The sequence below is a fragment of the Branchiostoma floridae genome, chromosome 2, assembly GCF_000003815.2.
Source record: "Branchiostoma floridae strain S238N-H82 chromosome 2, Bfl_VNyyK, whole genome shotgun sequence".
Taxonomy (NCBI): domain Eukaryota; kingdom Metazoa; phylum Chordata; class Leptocardii; order Amphioxiformes; family Branchiostomatidae; genus Branchiostoma; species Branchiostoma floridae.
This window is the reverse complement of record NC_049980.1, coordinates 19473327-19486513: the sequence shown is the minus strand read 5'-3', so window position 1 is coordinate 19486513 and position 13187 is coordinate 19473327. Positions and strand designations below refer to the sequence as shown.

The following is a 13187-nucleotide window of genomic DNA, read 5'->3' as shown; positions in this document are numbered from 1 at the left end:
TCAATCACCTATGAAGGAAGCCGAGCGATGCTCAACACGATGGAGTTAGTCAACCCGTCAGTAGAGTACCAATCATTCAAGAAAATCGATCCCTACCGACTAAAGAAATCCTGTAGTCATTTCTGCTGTTAAAAACGAGGTTGAAGCAGGAAATACAGAAGCCGAAAGTAAAAAAGGGTAATCGCAGGTAGACGTAAACAAAGTGCCGCCATTTTTCTTTTTGGCGACAGGTTGGTTTCACCGTTGGAGGTAATCCTTGTAAGTAAACGTATTTAAATATGCATCGTAATTCAAAATATTGCATATATTTGTGACAAAAAATAGTATTGCAGAAGCTTAGTGTTATTTTGCATGCATAGGATGCTTAAAGATATGCAGAGATGGCTTGGTTGTTAACTTATCGGAGTTTGGACCCCCTTTTTGTGTTAGAACGTTCCACTGAAACGCAAGTCCAAACCTGCCAAAACTTTCGCGCGCTGTCAAAGTAAAGTTCGGAATGCTGCCGTTAAAGGAAACATATGTCTGCACAGCTAAAATCACAGTTATATGGTTGTTAACAAGATCTTAAATTGTTTTTGACGGGTTCTCAGTAAAACGTACGATGACAAAATCCATGCGCATTCACTTAGAACAGTTACCGGACATTGGATCCCCCCCGTTATAGAAGGGTAATGTTACATGTTTGATAATACAGTTGTATATGGCTCCCTGTTACTGAGTATCTGTTGGTGACCTTGGCAAATGAGGTTATAGGGAGATAAAACCCTATATTACCCCTCCTTGCCTTAGCTTGGCTATCAAATGTGTAGGACGTACATAGTTTCTTCAGTCGAAATATGCAAAATATATGATATCTGTGTACCCTGTGTAACCTACTGGCTGCTCGTCAAGGTGGGAGCAAGGAGGTTAACCTCCTTGGTGAGAGTATCTACCTGCTAAAACGTTAGTACTGAGCGCCGGGAAAATAATATACTTCAGCGAATATTATCATTAAAAAAGCCAAACAATTATTGTCCATACGTTGGTAAGCACCAGGCCCAGTGTTATGATGAACAACTTGGAGTTTTAGACGTCGACCAGAGATTGACATCCTTCTGAGAGCAAGAGCTTCTGTTCTGCTAAAACCAAGGACTTGCTAAAACCAATGAGCTTTTATCTGAAAGCTCCTTGCTAAAACATGGTAAATCGTAATCAAATCTTAAAGTTTGACTTTAAAATTCACCTGTGTTGGTAGAAGTCATTCTGGATAAAATAAAACTTAAACTTCCAACACAAAAATTTGGACTTACCGGCTTCCGAACCGAACATGTGTTGACCTAACCCGGAAGTAAACCGGGCAGACCCTACCATTTACTAGTTTTATTAATAGTTTATAGTTTCTCAAATTTCCCCACAAGAAAAGAAAATTGTGACATTTTTGGGACGTGTATGTATTTAGTTGCTCTGATGTCACCAAGCAGGTTAAAACATTCTTGATGTTACGTCAGTATCAAGGCGGTTATAATGGTTCAAAAGCGTCGCCTAGTGACAAAGAGATGTACTTCAATTCAGCAACACAACTTGGCGTACGCGTAGCGTGGCGTAGCTCATGAGCCCCTCTGGATGCTGTGTTGCCTGTTACAGCCTTTGAATTTTATGACTTACATCAACGCGCCTTTGGATAAAAAGGAGAATTGTTCCCTCAGGAGATGGTGAACATGACGAGACAGTACCTAAATGAGAAAATGTATCTTGCAGAAGTGACTCTAACGAGTTACACGTAACTTTCAGTATCATGAACTGAGCTCCTTGCTAAAACCATGATGGTATTAAAAATCGTAATCAAATCTAAAAGCTTAACTTGACAGTTTATCTGTGTTGTAAAAGCTTAACTTGAAAGCTTATCTGTGTTGGTAAAGGTCATTCTGGATAAATTAAACTTTGACTTCCAACACAAAAAGTGCGTTATTAACGTCATTCAAAGTCGGAGTCCAGCTGTAAGAACCTTTCTCAAAAGGGCCTTTTTTAGCGGCTATCGGGTACTCTCTAAGCAGAGGTTAGGCTCCGGCTGTTTTTCTAACGTTTTTTTAGTCGTTTTTATCGGGCTTTTTATTTTGTCATTTTTCTTGAAGTACGCCAGCCAAACGTTAAAAAACAACCGGAGCCTAACCTCTGCTTGTGACTACAGTGTCACTGACGAAGGATAGTGGATTCTATCCGAAACGTCTGACCATTTCAAAACCATATCCAGTTGCTTGAGTAACTACTTTTTGGTGTAACCTCTGCTTGGAGAGTAGCTATTGGGTACTTGCAGCGAAATTGGATAACTATCGTTGTATCCGTTACTAATCATTTCGATGACATTTTTAATTGGCTAACGAGCTGAGGAAGTGTGCTTACGAAAAACAGCAAAACATATTCGGATACAACGTATCTTTTACGGATGCGGGTATTAAAAGTTTATCACTAATTCCAATGGGACGGACAAATGCAGGAATGAGACTTGAAGTGCACTTGGCACCAATGTAGTGGCGCATGGCCTTGACTACTAGCTGTTGAACGTGGTTAGTGGTTAGTGATACCAGTTTACCAGGCTATCAACATTAATGTCATAAAGAAGACTTTTGGCGGTGACGCGCGAAATAAGCAGTTGAAGCAAGTTAACTGCAAGTCGGATAACCACACACTTCGATCAATTGCATGGAATCCCAAACCGGCTCCCCGATTTACTCCATTGTTAGGTCTTGTTGGTGACTTCGCTTATCTGCACGACTCGAAGTCACCAATACCGGATGATTGCACGAAAATTTGTCAAACATTGTCAACTGAAAATGTGTCCTCAAAATCGGCATACGGTACAATTTGGCCGATAACTGCGTGTAAAGGCGCAATACCGACAAGCAATGAATCTATTATTAGGAGCAAAAGAAAGCGATATTGTGGGAGGTCGTGGGCGGGTCCAGGGCGTGGCCAGCTAATGCCGTCGGTAGATCTGCTTGGAGATTACTGGATACATAGTCGGCAACACAGAGAAAAGTTGACTTTACTGCATTTCATGATAGGGGCCATCCATCTGATCTCATGCCAGGTGTTCCGTGCTGCCCTCATCATGCTCCCCTTCTACAGCCCTTGGGGAGTCCATTTGAGGGCAACATATGGGCGTCTTTTCTTATGCATTATAACGCAGGTGGGGTTGCGGTCCAGGACTTACAGAGTGTTTTAGGGAACAGAGCTGTCTGTAAAGAAAGAGTGGGCCTGGTCCGGGCAAGCCGCCCGTGATGATGACGATGATAACGCAGAAATGATAGTCTCCAAGCAGACCCATCGGTGCCTTGGAGATAATATATTAAAGTTGGCAAAGGAGTATTGCCGGCCAAATGGAGATAGCCGGCTAAGGGAGTCAAACGGTCACCGGAGGTCTGCCTGCACTGAAACAGGGTGGAGCGTTTCTATTCAACAATGGTGTCGCTGCCCCACCCTGTTGTCAAGTGCTAATTACTTTACGAGCGACTTACACTGGACGAAGTCAGTGACCCGCGCGCTATGTAGCGCTATGCGCACGCGTCCCAGTAGGAGGTTCGCGCCAAATGGCGCCGGATTGAAAAAAATTGACAGCATCGCAACGTAACAGAACAAGCGCCACAATACATTAAATACTCAATTTAAAATCGAGTTGAAGTCTGAAAATAATGCTTAACAAAAACCAACCTGGTGCCATACTAAGTCCCTGGCCAGCTTTGATAATATCTCTAAGGCACCGTTGGGTCTGCTTGGAGACTACAGAAATGATTGCAATTTCATTCTTGCGGTATATCATATGTAAATCATGCAAATTAGGGCATCATTTACATGATTTATGAGCAAATGCTACAATAGCCTTCTTTGCTAAAATGAGACGTTCATACTTTGGACAACTTGCAATTCTTTTGTCTAGATCTGAGTTTTTGAAACTATAAATTCAAGATCCTTTTGACGGATTAGATTGACATTTAGCATGTCTGTAGTTTCAGACGGTATCAAACAATTTAGTCTAACCAAAACCACCATAATACTTCACGGGGGAGTGTGTCCTACGGACCCTTGTCTTTTCTGATTCCGAGAAGACACTGTCAAACTGCTTGAATGCATTTTCTGTTTTTGGTCTGAAGGAATTTCATGCTGAACTGCGTGAGAATTGGAAATTTACAGGCATGAGTCACGTCCTTTCAAACAATTTCTTTCAAACGTTAGCTGAAACCCTGCAGGCTGTGACACCATGAGATTATAGTTTATTGTTCCCCAGAGTATTGTGTACTGTCATTTTACAGTGCACACCATGAATAATGAAGAGAGGTCAGTCCTTATGGATTGAATACTGTAACCTACTTTAAGAACCCCACATTGTTGCTATAATGACCCAGTCACCAGGGGGTATTTAGCTCTGTTATTTTCTGTTTTCAGGTAGTCAGCCGGCAGTATAATAGGACAGGTGTACGTAAAAGCTGACTTATCCTGATCTCTTGTTTCTTGGGGCTGCTATGGGTGCGTTTTGTTCATGGCAATACAAATGTGAAAGAAAGAAAGCTCATATTTGAATATTATTGTAATCAACCGATATGACATATCTGTATCACCTGTTCAAAGAAAGTACATTCTAAATATATTTACGAGTCAGCTATATGAAATTTTACTTACAACTTGATGAACGGGACATAGTGGTGACAAGAACTTGACCTTACAAACTTAAAGGTTTTGTCTTGTTGAGTCAGTAAAATTTTGATGTGCTGTCTTTGGTGGTCTTTTTTTATTCATAATATATGAATTTCAAAATGGCCACAGACAGTGCATCAAAATTTTATAACTTATAAACCTTCCAGAGTAAGTGGGACTCAATATTGTCAACTCAAAGACTATCAATATGTACTCAAGAAAAGAATATGCATACAATACATTTGGAGTCAAGCTACTTTTATCAGGTTTTTAATATGTTTCAATGCAAGCATTTATAATTTCTTGAAACCTTTACAAAAATAGTGTAGAAAAGTAGTTTCACTTAAATTGAGGTATATTGAAGTCATTTTGAAGAGACGCTGCTACTGAGGACGGATGAAAACTGCAGACAAACATTTCTATTTGTCTTCAGAACATGCAAAGGCAACTGAAGAGATTTTGGTAAAATAGGCTGGGTTGTAGTTCAGACAATTTTCATTCATCATTAAAATCCATACTTGTGAAGGACCTCTCCCCTGAACTCCATAGATTAAGTTCCCATTCCATTGTGAATTTTCACCATTTTTCTCTTCCACCGAAAATCAAGCAACAGTTATCTAAATAACCTGTGATAAATATGATAAAGTACATTACTCATGGTGCATAAAATGGCAAGGAGTACAGTAGATCTGTATCCACACAGGCTATATGATTATATAGTGACTACATACAGGTTTCCATCAGTTCACTTCAAAATGTACACAACATACATCACTCATTAGTATAAGTCATTTTCCTTTTACCAGGAGACTGATATATGCCTTACGGATGCTAATGCAAAGTAAGAAAAATTGCAGTAGAAGTCATTCACCATTGAAAATGCATGTGTCTCAAAGTACAGTAATATCTAAGTTTGGACTTCACTTTTACTGGAAATTATGACTTGTGTTCTATGAAAAGTCACTTTGAGCAAATATTTCAGACAGATTCAAAGTAAAGAGAGTAGTAGACTGATGTAGCAATTTCAGTGTCAACAAATTGATAATGGATTGGTTTGACCCAAAATTGATTACAAATAATAAAAGATTTTTTTCCAGGTAGACTCATATTGCTCATAATTTTTATGATACCTAATGAGAAAAATCATACATTTGTTACGAACATGTTGCCGACTTTTAAAAAAACAACTGGTACAAAATTTGTAGGTTCCTTTCACCATAACCTCTCCTGTTACTCATGTAACGTCAAAACAGTCTTTGGTACAATAATGGTAAATGTGTCATATTTCATTATGCAATAATTGTGAAATCTACTATGAGACTTGTAACAGTGCATTGTAACTTCTGCTAAGTGTGCAACAATGACAATCAGCACTCGAATGCACAAGCCCAGATGTGATATCATTCACAGTATAGAACTGCTCTGTTGTAGTACTATCATGTATTACTTTAAGAATGTCATTTCATCAACAGCACACTATTGTTTAGTTCCTGTCATTATTTTGTGAAATGGATTCAAACATTGTAAAACAATAATTTGCACTACAGCAAATTGTGTATATTGACAAAATAAACATTTTCTATAATTACACCTCATGTAATTACTCTAGAAACATTTCTAAAAATCTACAGGATATTTCTGCTACAAAATGTACAACATATACATCTTTGTACAAGATAGCCAACTTGGCAAGAAAAGAATGAAAATGTACTGTACTAATACACTGTTCAAACACTCGTTGAGTGTGGTTATGTTGTTTGAAGGGCACATTATACTCCCCCTTTGTATTTTTTCATTTTAGTTTGAGGTTGGACTTGTCTGTAAGGCATCTTTTTAAGTCTCCTATCCCAGAGGCTCAAACTCCTGTACGTTTGTAATACTGATGTGTCAGACATGTATATGGCAATCCAGTAAAAACTTACAATGTTTAAGATGACCTCCTCATCTAGATATTGCAATGCCCAAATACAAAGAAAGATAATCTGTAATATTGCCTAATGGTACCTTCCTCATTTCCAGTACATTGCAGAAAATATTAAGGCCTTTTATCTGAAATAAACTAAGGACATTTGTATGAAACAATGTCCAGGATTCCAATGACTGTAGTGTGTCTTTATTGCACGTGCACCCATCAAATTGCTTGAAAGTTGTCCCACTACCAGAATTAAGAAGATGTTTCTTTGTTGAAATACATAACCTTTCTTTAAGTAGGTGTAACATTAGAACAGAAAAATAGTATCTCTATGACAAACTAATCAATGCCATTTGTAAGGCATGAAATAAAATTTCTATTGCATAGTATACACTTTGTGACTAGACAAAATATTTGTGTACTTATTTAGTGTGCCCACGAAAGACACCAGATAACTGCCAGGTGTTTATTACTCAGCTGCTGGAGCTTGTTCTTCTGTAGCTGCAGGTGCTTCTGTGGCATCAGGTGCTGCAGCTGAAGAATAAAAAAGTTTTTCCCATTTTAAATTTGAAAGAAAATCAATCTGAAACATGTTCAGTACAATGTATGCATGTGCTTTTTAAGGGACCGATGTTCAATAATCATGAAAATTCTTTCGATATATTTCAACCAACAACATGGAAGTTGAACAGGCCATAGTAACTAAATACCACATGTGTCCAACATTGTAACAATAGGCTCATTGTTTTTGTCATTTTCTAGAGAATCTAGTAGTACGTTACCACGAATTGTGTGTTTCAACTGCAAACTCTTGACTCTCACCATGCCATTACATGTAAGAAGTTTAAATAAACTTGATGCTATTGCCAGAGGAGCTGTGTGCCCTACCTTCAGCCTCTGCAGGAGTGTCTGTAGGGGCCTGTGTTTCTTCTTTGTTTGCTTCTTCCCCACCCTCTGTAGCAGCTGGCTCTGCCGCTGGCTCTTCTGTAGCTTTAAAACAAAACATGATGCTGAATGTTAAAACACGGAGTTGAATACAGCAATTGATGTGGAGATTAGATAAGATTAGATAAATCCATAATGATCAAAGATAGGTTACCTTAACAAGTGAATAAGGTCTCTAACAGAGTCAGGGGTTCAGACACCAGCCTTTGTCTTTTATCAGAGACTTTTAAAATTTACTTTGCATAATGTACTATGTACCTGGCTGCCTAAGCATTATTGACAGACCAAGGTCTGGTTAAGCCAAGGACATTATATTTACTTAACAAACAAACCGTGTACACCAAATTATAACTTTAAGATTTGAAAACACAAAATTTTTTTTTTCTTAAACATTTTACACAAATATGTTAATTATATTGACTATATGGGGCTGTGGATTGTAGTTCCATTGGGTTTTACCTGGTGCTTGTTCTGTAGACTCTGCTGCTTGTTCTGTAGTTTCTGCTGGCTGTTCTGTAGATTCTGCTGACTGTTCTGTAGTGGCTGGTACCTCCTCTCCGGCTGGCTGCTCTGTTGTTTCTCCTGCATCTTCTGTTATCGACAAAATACACACCGAGTTACAAATTTGAAATCAATTGTCATATATGACTGCGCAATGATTTTGAGTTATGCAAGCAAACAAGTGACTGGTCAACCTGATTAAAGAATTGTGCATTTCATTGTACAGTATATTTTCATATACATTTCATAGCTACCATATTGAGTCACTGTGCAAGATAATTACATGCACACCATTAAACAGTATGATATACATCACTGCTTTCATGCAGCTGCATTGCACTATCCACAATCAAAAAATCATTCTGCCTTGCCTCATAAAAGAATGACCTTCTAATCAGCACTGTATTGGTGCTGGTGTAACCCGATAGATGTTATAACATGGTCAGTGATGTTTTGTCTTGTCTGTGTAAACACCGTCTCACCTGGCTTGTTTTCTGTCTGTTCTGCGGGTGCATCTGACGTCCCTTCTCCTTCGGTTACCGGCTTTTCTTCATCTTTCTTCTCTTCTGTTGAGGACAAAAGTGCATCAAATGTCACAACAACTCAGTGATTTCACCACTTCTACACCTGGTATTAATGCATCTCCTGTCATGTTATGTATAAATTGTTATTATCAACCATGTAGAATGATAAACATTTGCTCTGAAAACAAGGTTGTAGATACACACACAAGGTGGTGAATAAACATGTGACCCAAATCACTGGAGCAAGTCTGTATCCATAGTAAACATTGGTAACCATGTAAACACCCAGCTGAGAACAAAGCCAGCTGGGCCTTAAATTGGGTGTGCATGACAGGTGGAATTTACAAGGACCAACGCAGTAACATAACAAGGTTTGGGCTGGTAAAATACAAACCTTCAGGGTAAAGCTCTCACTTTTAGAGAGCATGTTTTTGAGTCAGGAAATTTGGCTGGATTTGAATTGACCAGATTTAAGTTTGCATAACAATCTTATTTCCCAACATTTAAATCCCAAAGCAACAACATAGCCATAGACATGGTCAACATAAACCCTATGGTAGTCTTGGAGAGGGGAGGTAAGCCTAGAGGGAAGCTTGGCTCTATATTAGGCCGAAGCACTAATGTTGCCATAATACAGTACTTAGCTCCAACAAAAAACACTTAACAGTAGGCATGGTGACAACTTTCTATGCCGCACAACAATTCAAAATGGACTTCGCACTCTTTAAGTGCTACTTTGTCATTCCTAAAGTAGTAAAGAAGGCAAACTGTGTGCACTTCCCTTAAGAAACTTAAACAGGCTCCACTAAATCCCTTCTTTAAAACATTGCCATTAAGATACCTGAGTTGATTTTATGTTCACTTGCAATCTTTTACATTGTAGTATGAACAAAAAAAAAAGTTTGTAAGCCTGTCAGCAAAGTCTCAAGTACACTTTAGGTCGACTGTATCAAACCCAGACCTTGTGAATAGGAGGTGACAACACAAGAACAGTCCGTGCCAAAGAGTTCAGTTAAAACAAAAGATCTTACACCCCTTACAGTTGTTCGCCTGTTACTGATCTTATTCATCTGAACATTTGACTAACACCGTCCACCTACAAAGGCGCACTCAGTTGTTTCAACAACGTCCTTTCCCCGCCACTTGACGGTTCTCTTGTAAGGTTAGTTTAGATGTCGGAGTCACCGCGTGTAACGAATGTACACGAACTCAGTTCAAGCGGAAACCCGGAGTTTCTGAAATTTCTTAACACAGTTTTTAACACTGACACCCGGTAGAATTTTTGTGTGGCTGACACTAGCATATCAATAGCGCTACTCCGTATTTCTAGGTTAATTTTGTCCAGAAACGTTCCGGAAAAAACAGTCTGATTTTAGTCCTGAAGGCTGACGGAAATGATGGCGGGAGATCGTCTGCGCCCCACCTGTTGTCCGCCCCTACGCTCCCTCCGATGTTTTGCGTGCGGGACATGTAGTTGTACTTGAAACGTTCACATAGCTAGGTGCCCATGGTTTCCTTACAATACTAGCATTTACACACCTTTAGATGCAGATTTATCTCTCCCGGTATACGTAACCATTATCACATCCCTAATTTCTACATACACACTAATCTCATATCTTAAGGTAAACCAACGCAACCCAAGTGTGCACACGATGGCATGCCTGAGCCGACAGGACACCTGTTTGAATATGGTGTTGACGTAAACTTTACCTTCATTCTTGTCTTGTTCCTCCTTCTTGGGGTCTGTATCGATGACAGGCGTCTCTTCCTGTTGAGCTGGCGGGTCTTCTCGGACGGTCGGCTTGACAGCGGCTTCCTTCGGCGGCGATGCGGGCCTGGTATTATTTGTCGGGCTGGCCTGAGTTTGGTTAGCCTGCGTGCTGCCTGAACAACCCATCTTGACTTTAAAACTCTCGTGGATGTATGAAAGAGTGATGCAGAAATGAAAGGTCCTCTCTTGGAGATTGTCGCTCTGGCAACTAAAGTCCACCCGGTGTGCCCAGTGTTTTTGGAAAGCTGCGGTTGCCCAGCAGACACGCGCAGCGGCACGGCAATTTCTCCTGTTTATTTGTTATGACCAGGTCTCCACAGTGACATATTTGCATTGTCGTCGGCGAAATCTCATTACATTTACTCACTGCATGATTTATGAGTTCAACAATGGTTTCGCGCGACACGGGAGCGACTGAGTGCACTTATTTCATTTGGGGCGGGATGGCAGAATTTAATTTCAACTTCTTTAGGCTTAAAGAATATAAGTTTAGCGGAAAGTGTCACTGTTGACCCACAATAGCAGACGATAAGACCGTGTGGGAAACGCTGGGAGGCATGGCGACCTGTGGATAACAGGGTGTATTTTATGTTGGTTTAACGTTATTTCCCTCTTCAAATCCCATGGGAAAACGTTAAAGACCGTGCCCTAACGTGACCGCCGAGGATTCTGAAGTGTGGTTACCGACGTTTGCGCATGGATGGCGACCCTGGCCATGATACCTTATTTTCAAGCAGATGTAAGGTTTATGTGGGTCTTGTTGCTCGTTTTGTTTTCAAATAAACAAAGGTAATACAAAGGATGTAGAAAAAGAAATAAATGATGATTTAATAAAAATCACATACCAAGAAGGCAACAAACTATGTCAAGCTGACATGGTACAACATCTTCCAAGATCCTTTGCACTTCTAACGTTAACCCAAACAAGTTTCAGGTGAAAATGTCAATCACAAATTTTACAGCTTCAGCTAGACTCAACAGTGCATGTCATTTTAAAGTTACCAATAATGAATATGCCAGACTCTTTGGACAAAGCTAAGTAATAACTGTCAATGCAATGGTCACCAATGCCCTACATACAATACATCATGCCAATGGGAAATCTCCATACAATGTCATTGCTGTAAAATAATGTTTGCTCACTTTCAGTTTAACTGTTAACGTTACAGTCCCTGAGGTAAATGTCAGTTTTAGTTTTGTCTATTTTCTTCAAAATCCAGTTACTGCTAGTCACAGTAGTGAATCATATGCCTAAGATTAATGATGTGTTTCAAATTTTACTTTAAGTGGGACTCTACCCCAGAATTGCATGTTATTTTCAAAAAGGCATTTTCTGAAAATAAAATCAACTAATATTGTAATCAGATCAGCCGTAGATCTGTCCCAGGGCACTCTTTTCACATCTTAAGTATGACTTTAAATGAGATGATTGCCAGAGATCAACATCAAATCAAGATTCTTGAACATTGCCTCAGTTGAAGTTTGTCCAATGGCCGTTCACAATATAATATGGTACACAAATGATGGTACATTTTTAAGGAAAAAGTATTCATCAGAAACAGCTCATATATGCACAAGAATAAGGAAAACATCAAATTCATATGTAACCTTAAGTACATGGTTGGTTCTACCATGAGTCTTTATTCCAAAGCGCTGGGCATATGGAAATATATAACTTTAAGCAAGGAGATTCTTGTAACTTAGTCACCAAGACAGTTTCATTTACTACACAGTATTTCCAGTGAGAAGTTAGACTGAGCATGTGTTGTACTGTGAAGAGTTTCTACTCAGGCTCCACTACAAGTACAACACAAATTAATCCTGACAGTAGTAACAGTAAAATTTTTACATGGTACCATGGGAGTTCATCCACTTTGGGGTAGGGTGTGTGGTTGGCAACATCTATTGTTTGATAAATATGTTAACAAATAAAGCTACTGTAACAGCGAAATGCTGTAAACTAATTAAGTTGCAACCAAGTAAGTGTCACTCTATGCTTTGCACAACATTGCATTCCTGAAGAAATCTCCGGTAAAAGTAGTTGCTAAATATACAACATTTGAAATTCACAAAAAGATCAAAGTTAATTTGAATAAAAGTTTTGGTTTAAATGATACATAGAATGTGTGAAAGAATATTCTGTCAGGATAATAAGTCAGAATTGAGGCTGTCTGTATCCCCGTCTTGTCTTGACTTGGACAGAAGTTCTGCTGCAGCCTTAAGGACCTGAAATGGATGAAAACTTTTTACAAACACAAAATTCTAAAATTCTACAAATGATTAACTGATCAATGGTTCAAAACTATTGCAAACAGAGCACGGAAAGTTGTTGAAAATAAATGCCTTTCCTAAGGACACAATATCTAGCCAGTAAAGAGTTACCTCATTACCTCTCTTTGCGTCTGCTAATCTTACCACTAGGCCATCAACAAGACTACAACAAAAGCTTAGTTTGAGACAACATGTCCGTTCTTAACTATAACCTAAGACTGCTTCCTTTTTGCATAACCAAATCTAGAGTCACCAGAAATAATTATCTAGTTAATAACGTCCTTGGTACCATCCAGGACTTTGGATATAGGTCATATAATAGATGTGCTATCCACTTTACAACCCATGTACAAACATAGGAAAAAATTGAAGGGCAGAAACTTCCGCTATAAAAATTATTAATTCACAACCTGTCCCATCAATAATGAAATCAATAAAATATACATACGTCTGTGACCACAACGATTTCATAGCCTTTTTCTTGAATGATGTATTCGTATTGTTCTTGACTTAATTAGGTCAGTAAAGGGCAGGCATGATGTCACAACAACAAAGATGGGACACAAGGAAAGTGGGACACAACACACCGCTA

General features: G+C 39.1%; 3 protein-coding genes across 3 annotated transcripts in view; all 3 read right to left on the bottom strand.

Annotated features, from left to right (window-relative positions):
- Window positions 1-1358, bottom strand: part of LOC118408919 (FAST kinase domain-containing protein 5, mitochondrial-like) — an 11123-nt gene extending 9765 nt beyond the window's left edge. The window contains exon 1 of the mRNA XM_035809779.1: window positions 1290-1358. The gene's annotated coding sequence lies outside the window, so the exon portion shown is untranslated. The remainder of the gene's footprint in view (window positions 1-1289) is intronic.
- A 3551-nt stretch (window positions 1359-4909) lies between these two features.
- On the bottom strand, window positions 4910-10619 carry LOC118406429 (cytochrome c1-like). The gene is made up of 5 exons (XM_035806484.1): window positions 10264-10619; window positions 8509-8592; window positions 7985-8116; window positions 7469-7570; window positions 4910-7114 (listed from the first exon to the last, which is right to left on the bottom strand). The coding sequence occupies exons 1-5, from the start codon at window positions 10448-10450 to the stop codon at window positions 7050-7052; spliced, it is 570 nt and encodes a 189-aa protein (XP_035662377.1). The 5' UTR covers window positions 10451-10619; the 3' UTR covers window positions 4910-7049.
- A 509-nt stretch (window positions 10620-11128) lies between these two features.
- The window catches only part of LOC118406422 (protein phosphatase 1 regulatory subunit SDS22-like), a gene marked incomplete at its 5' end in the record, with an annotated part of 5973 nt that continues 3914 nt past the window's right edge, over window positions 11129-13187 (bottom strand). The window contains 1 exon segment of the mRNA XM_035806472.1: window positions 11129-12550.

Coding starts and splice junctions, on each gene's coding strand:
- LOC118406429 (XM_035806484.1), bottom strand. CDS start 10,450: ATGGGTTGTTCAGGCAGCACGCAGGCTAACCAAACTCAGGCCAGCCCG. Junction 8,593..10,263: donor GGAACAAGACAAGAATGAAG/GTAAAGTTTACG, acceptor TGTCCTCAACAG/AAGAGAAGAAAGATGAAGAA. Junction 7,115..7,468: donor CACTCCTGCAGAGGCTGAAG/GTAGGGCACACA, acceptor TTTATTCTTCAG/CTGCAGCACCTGATGCCACA.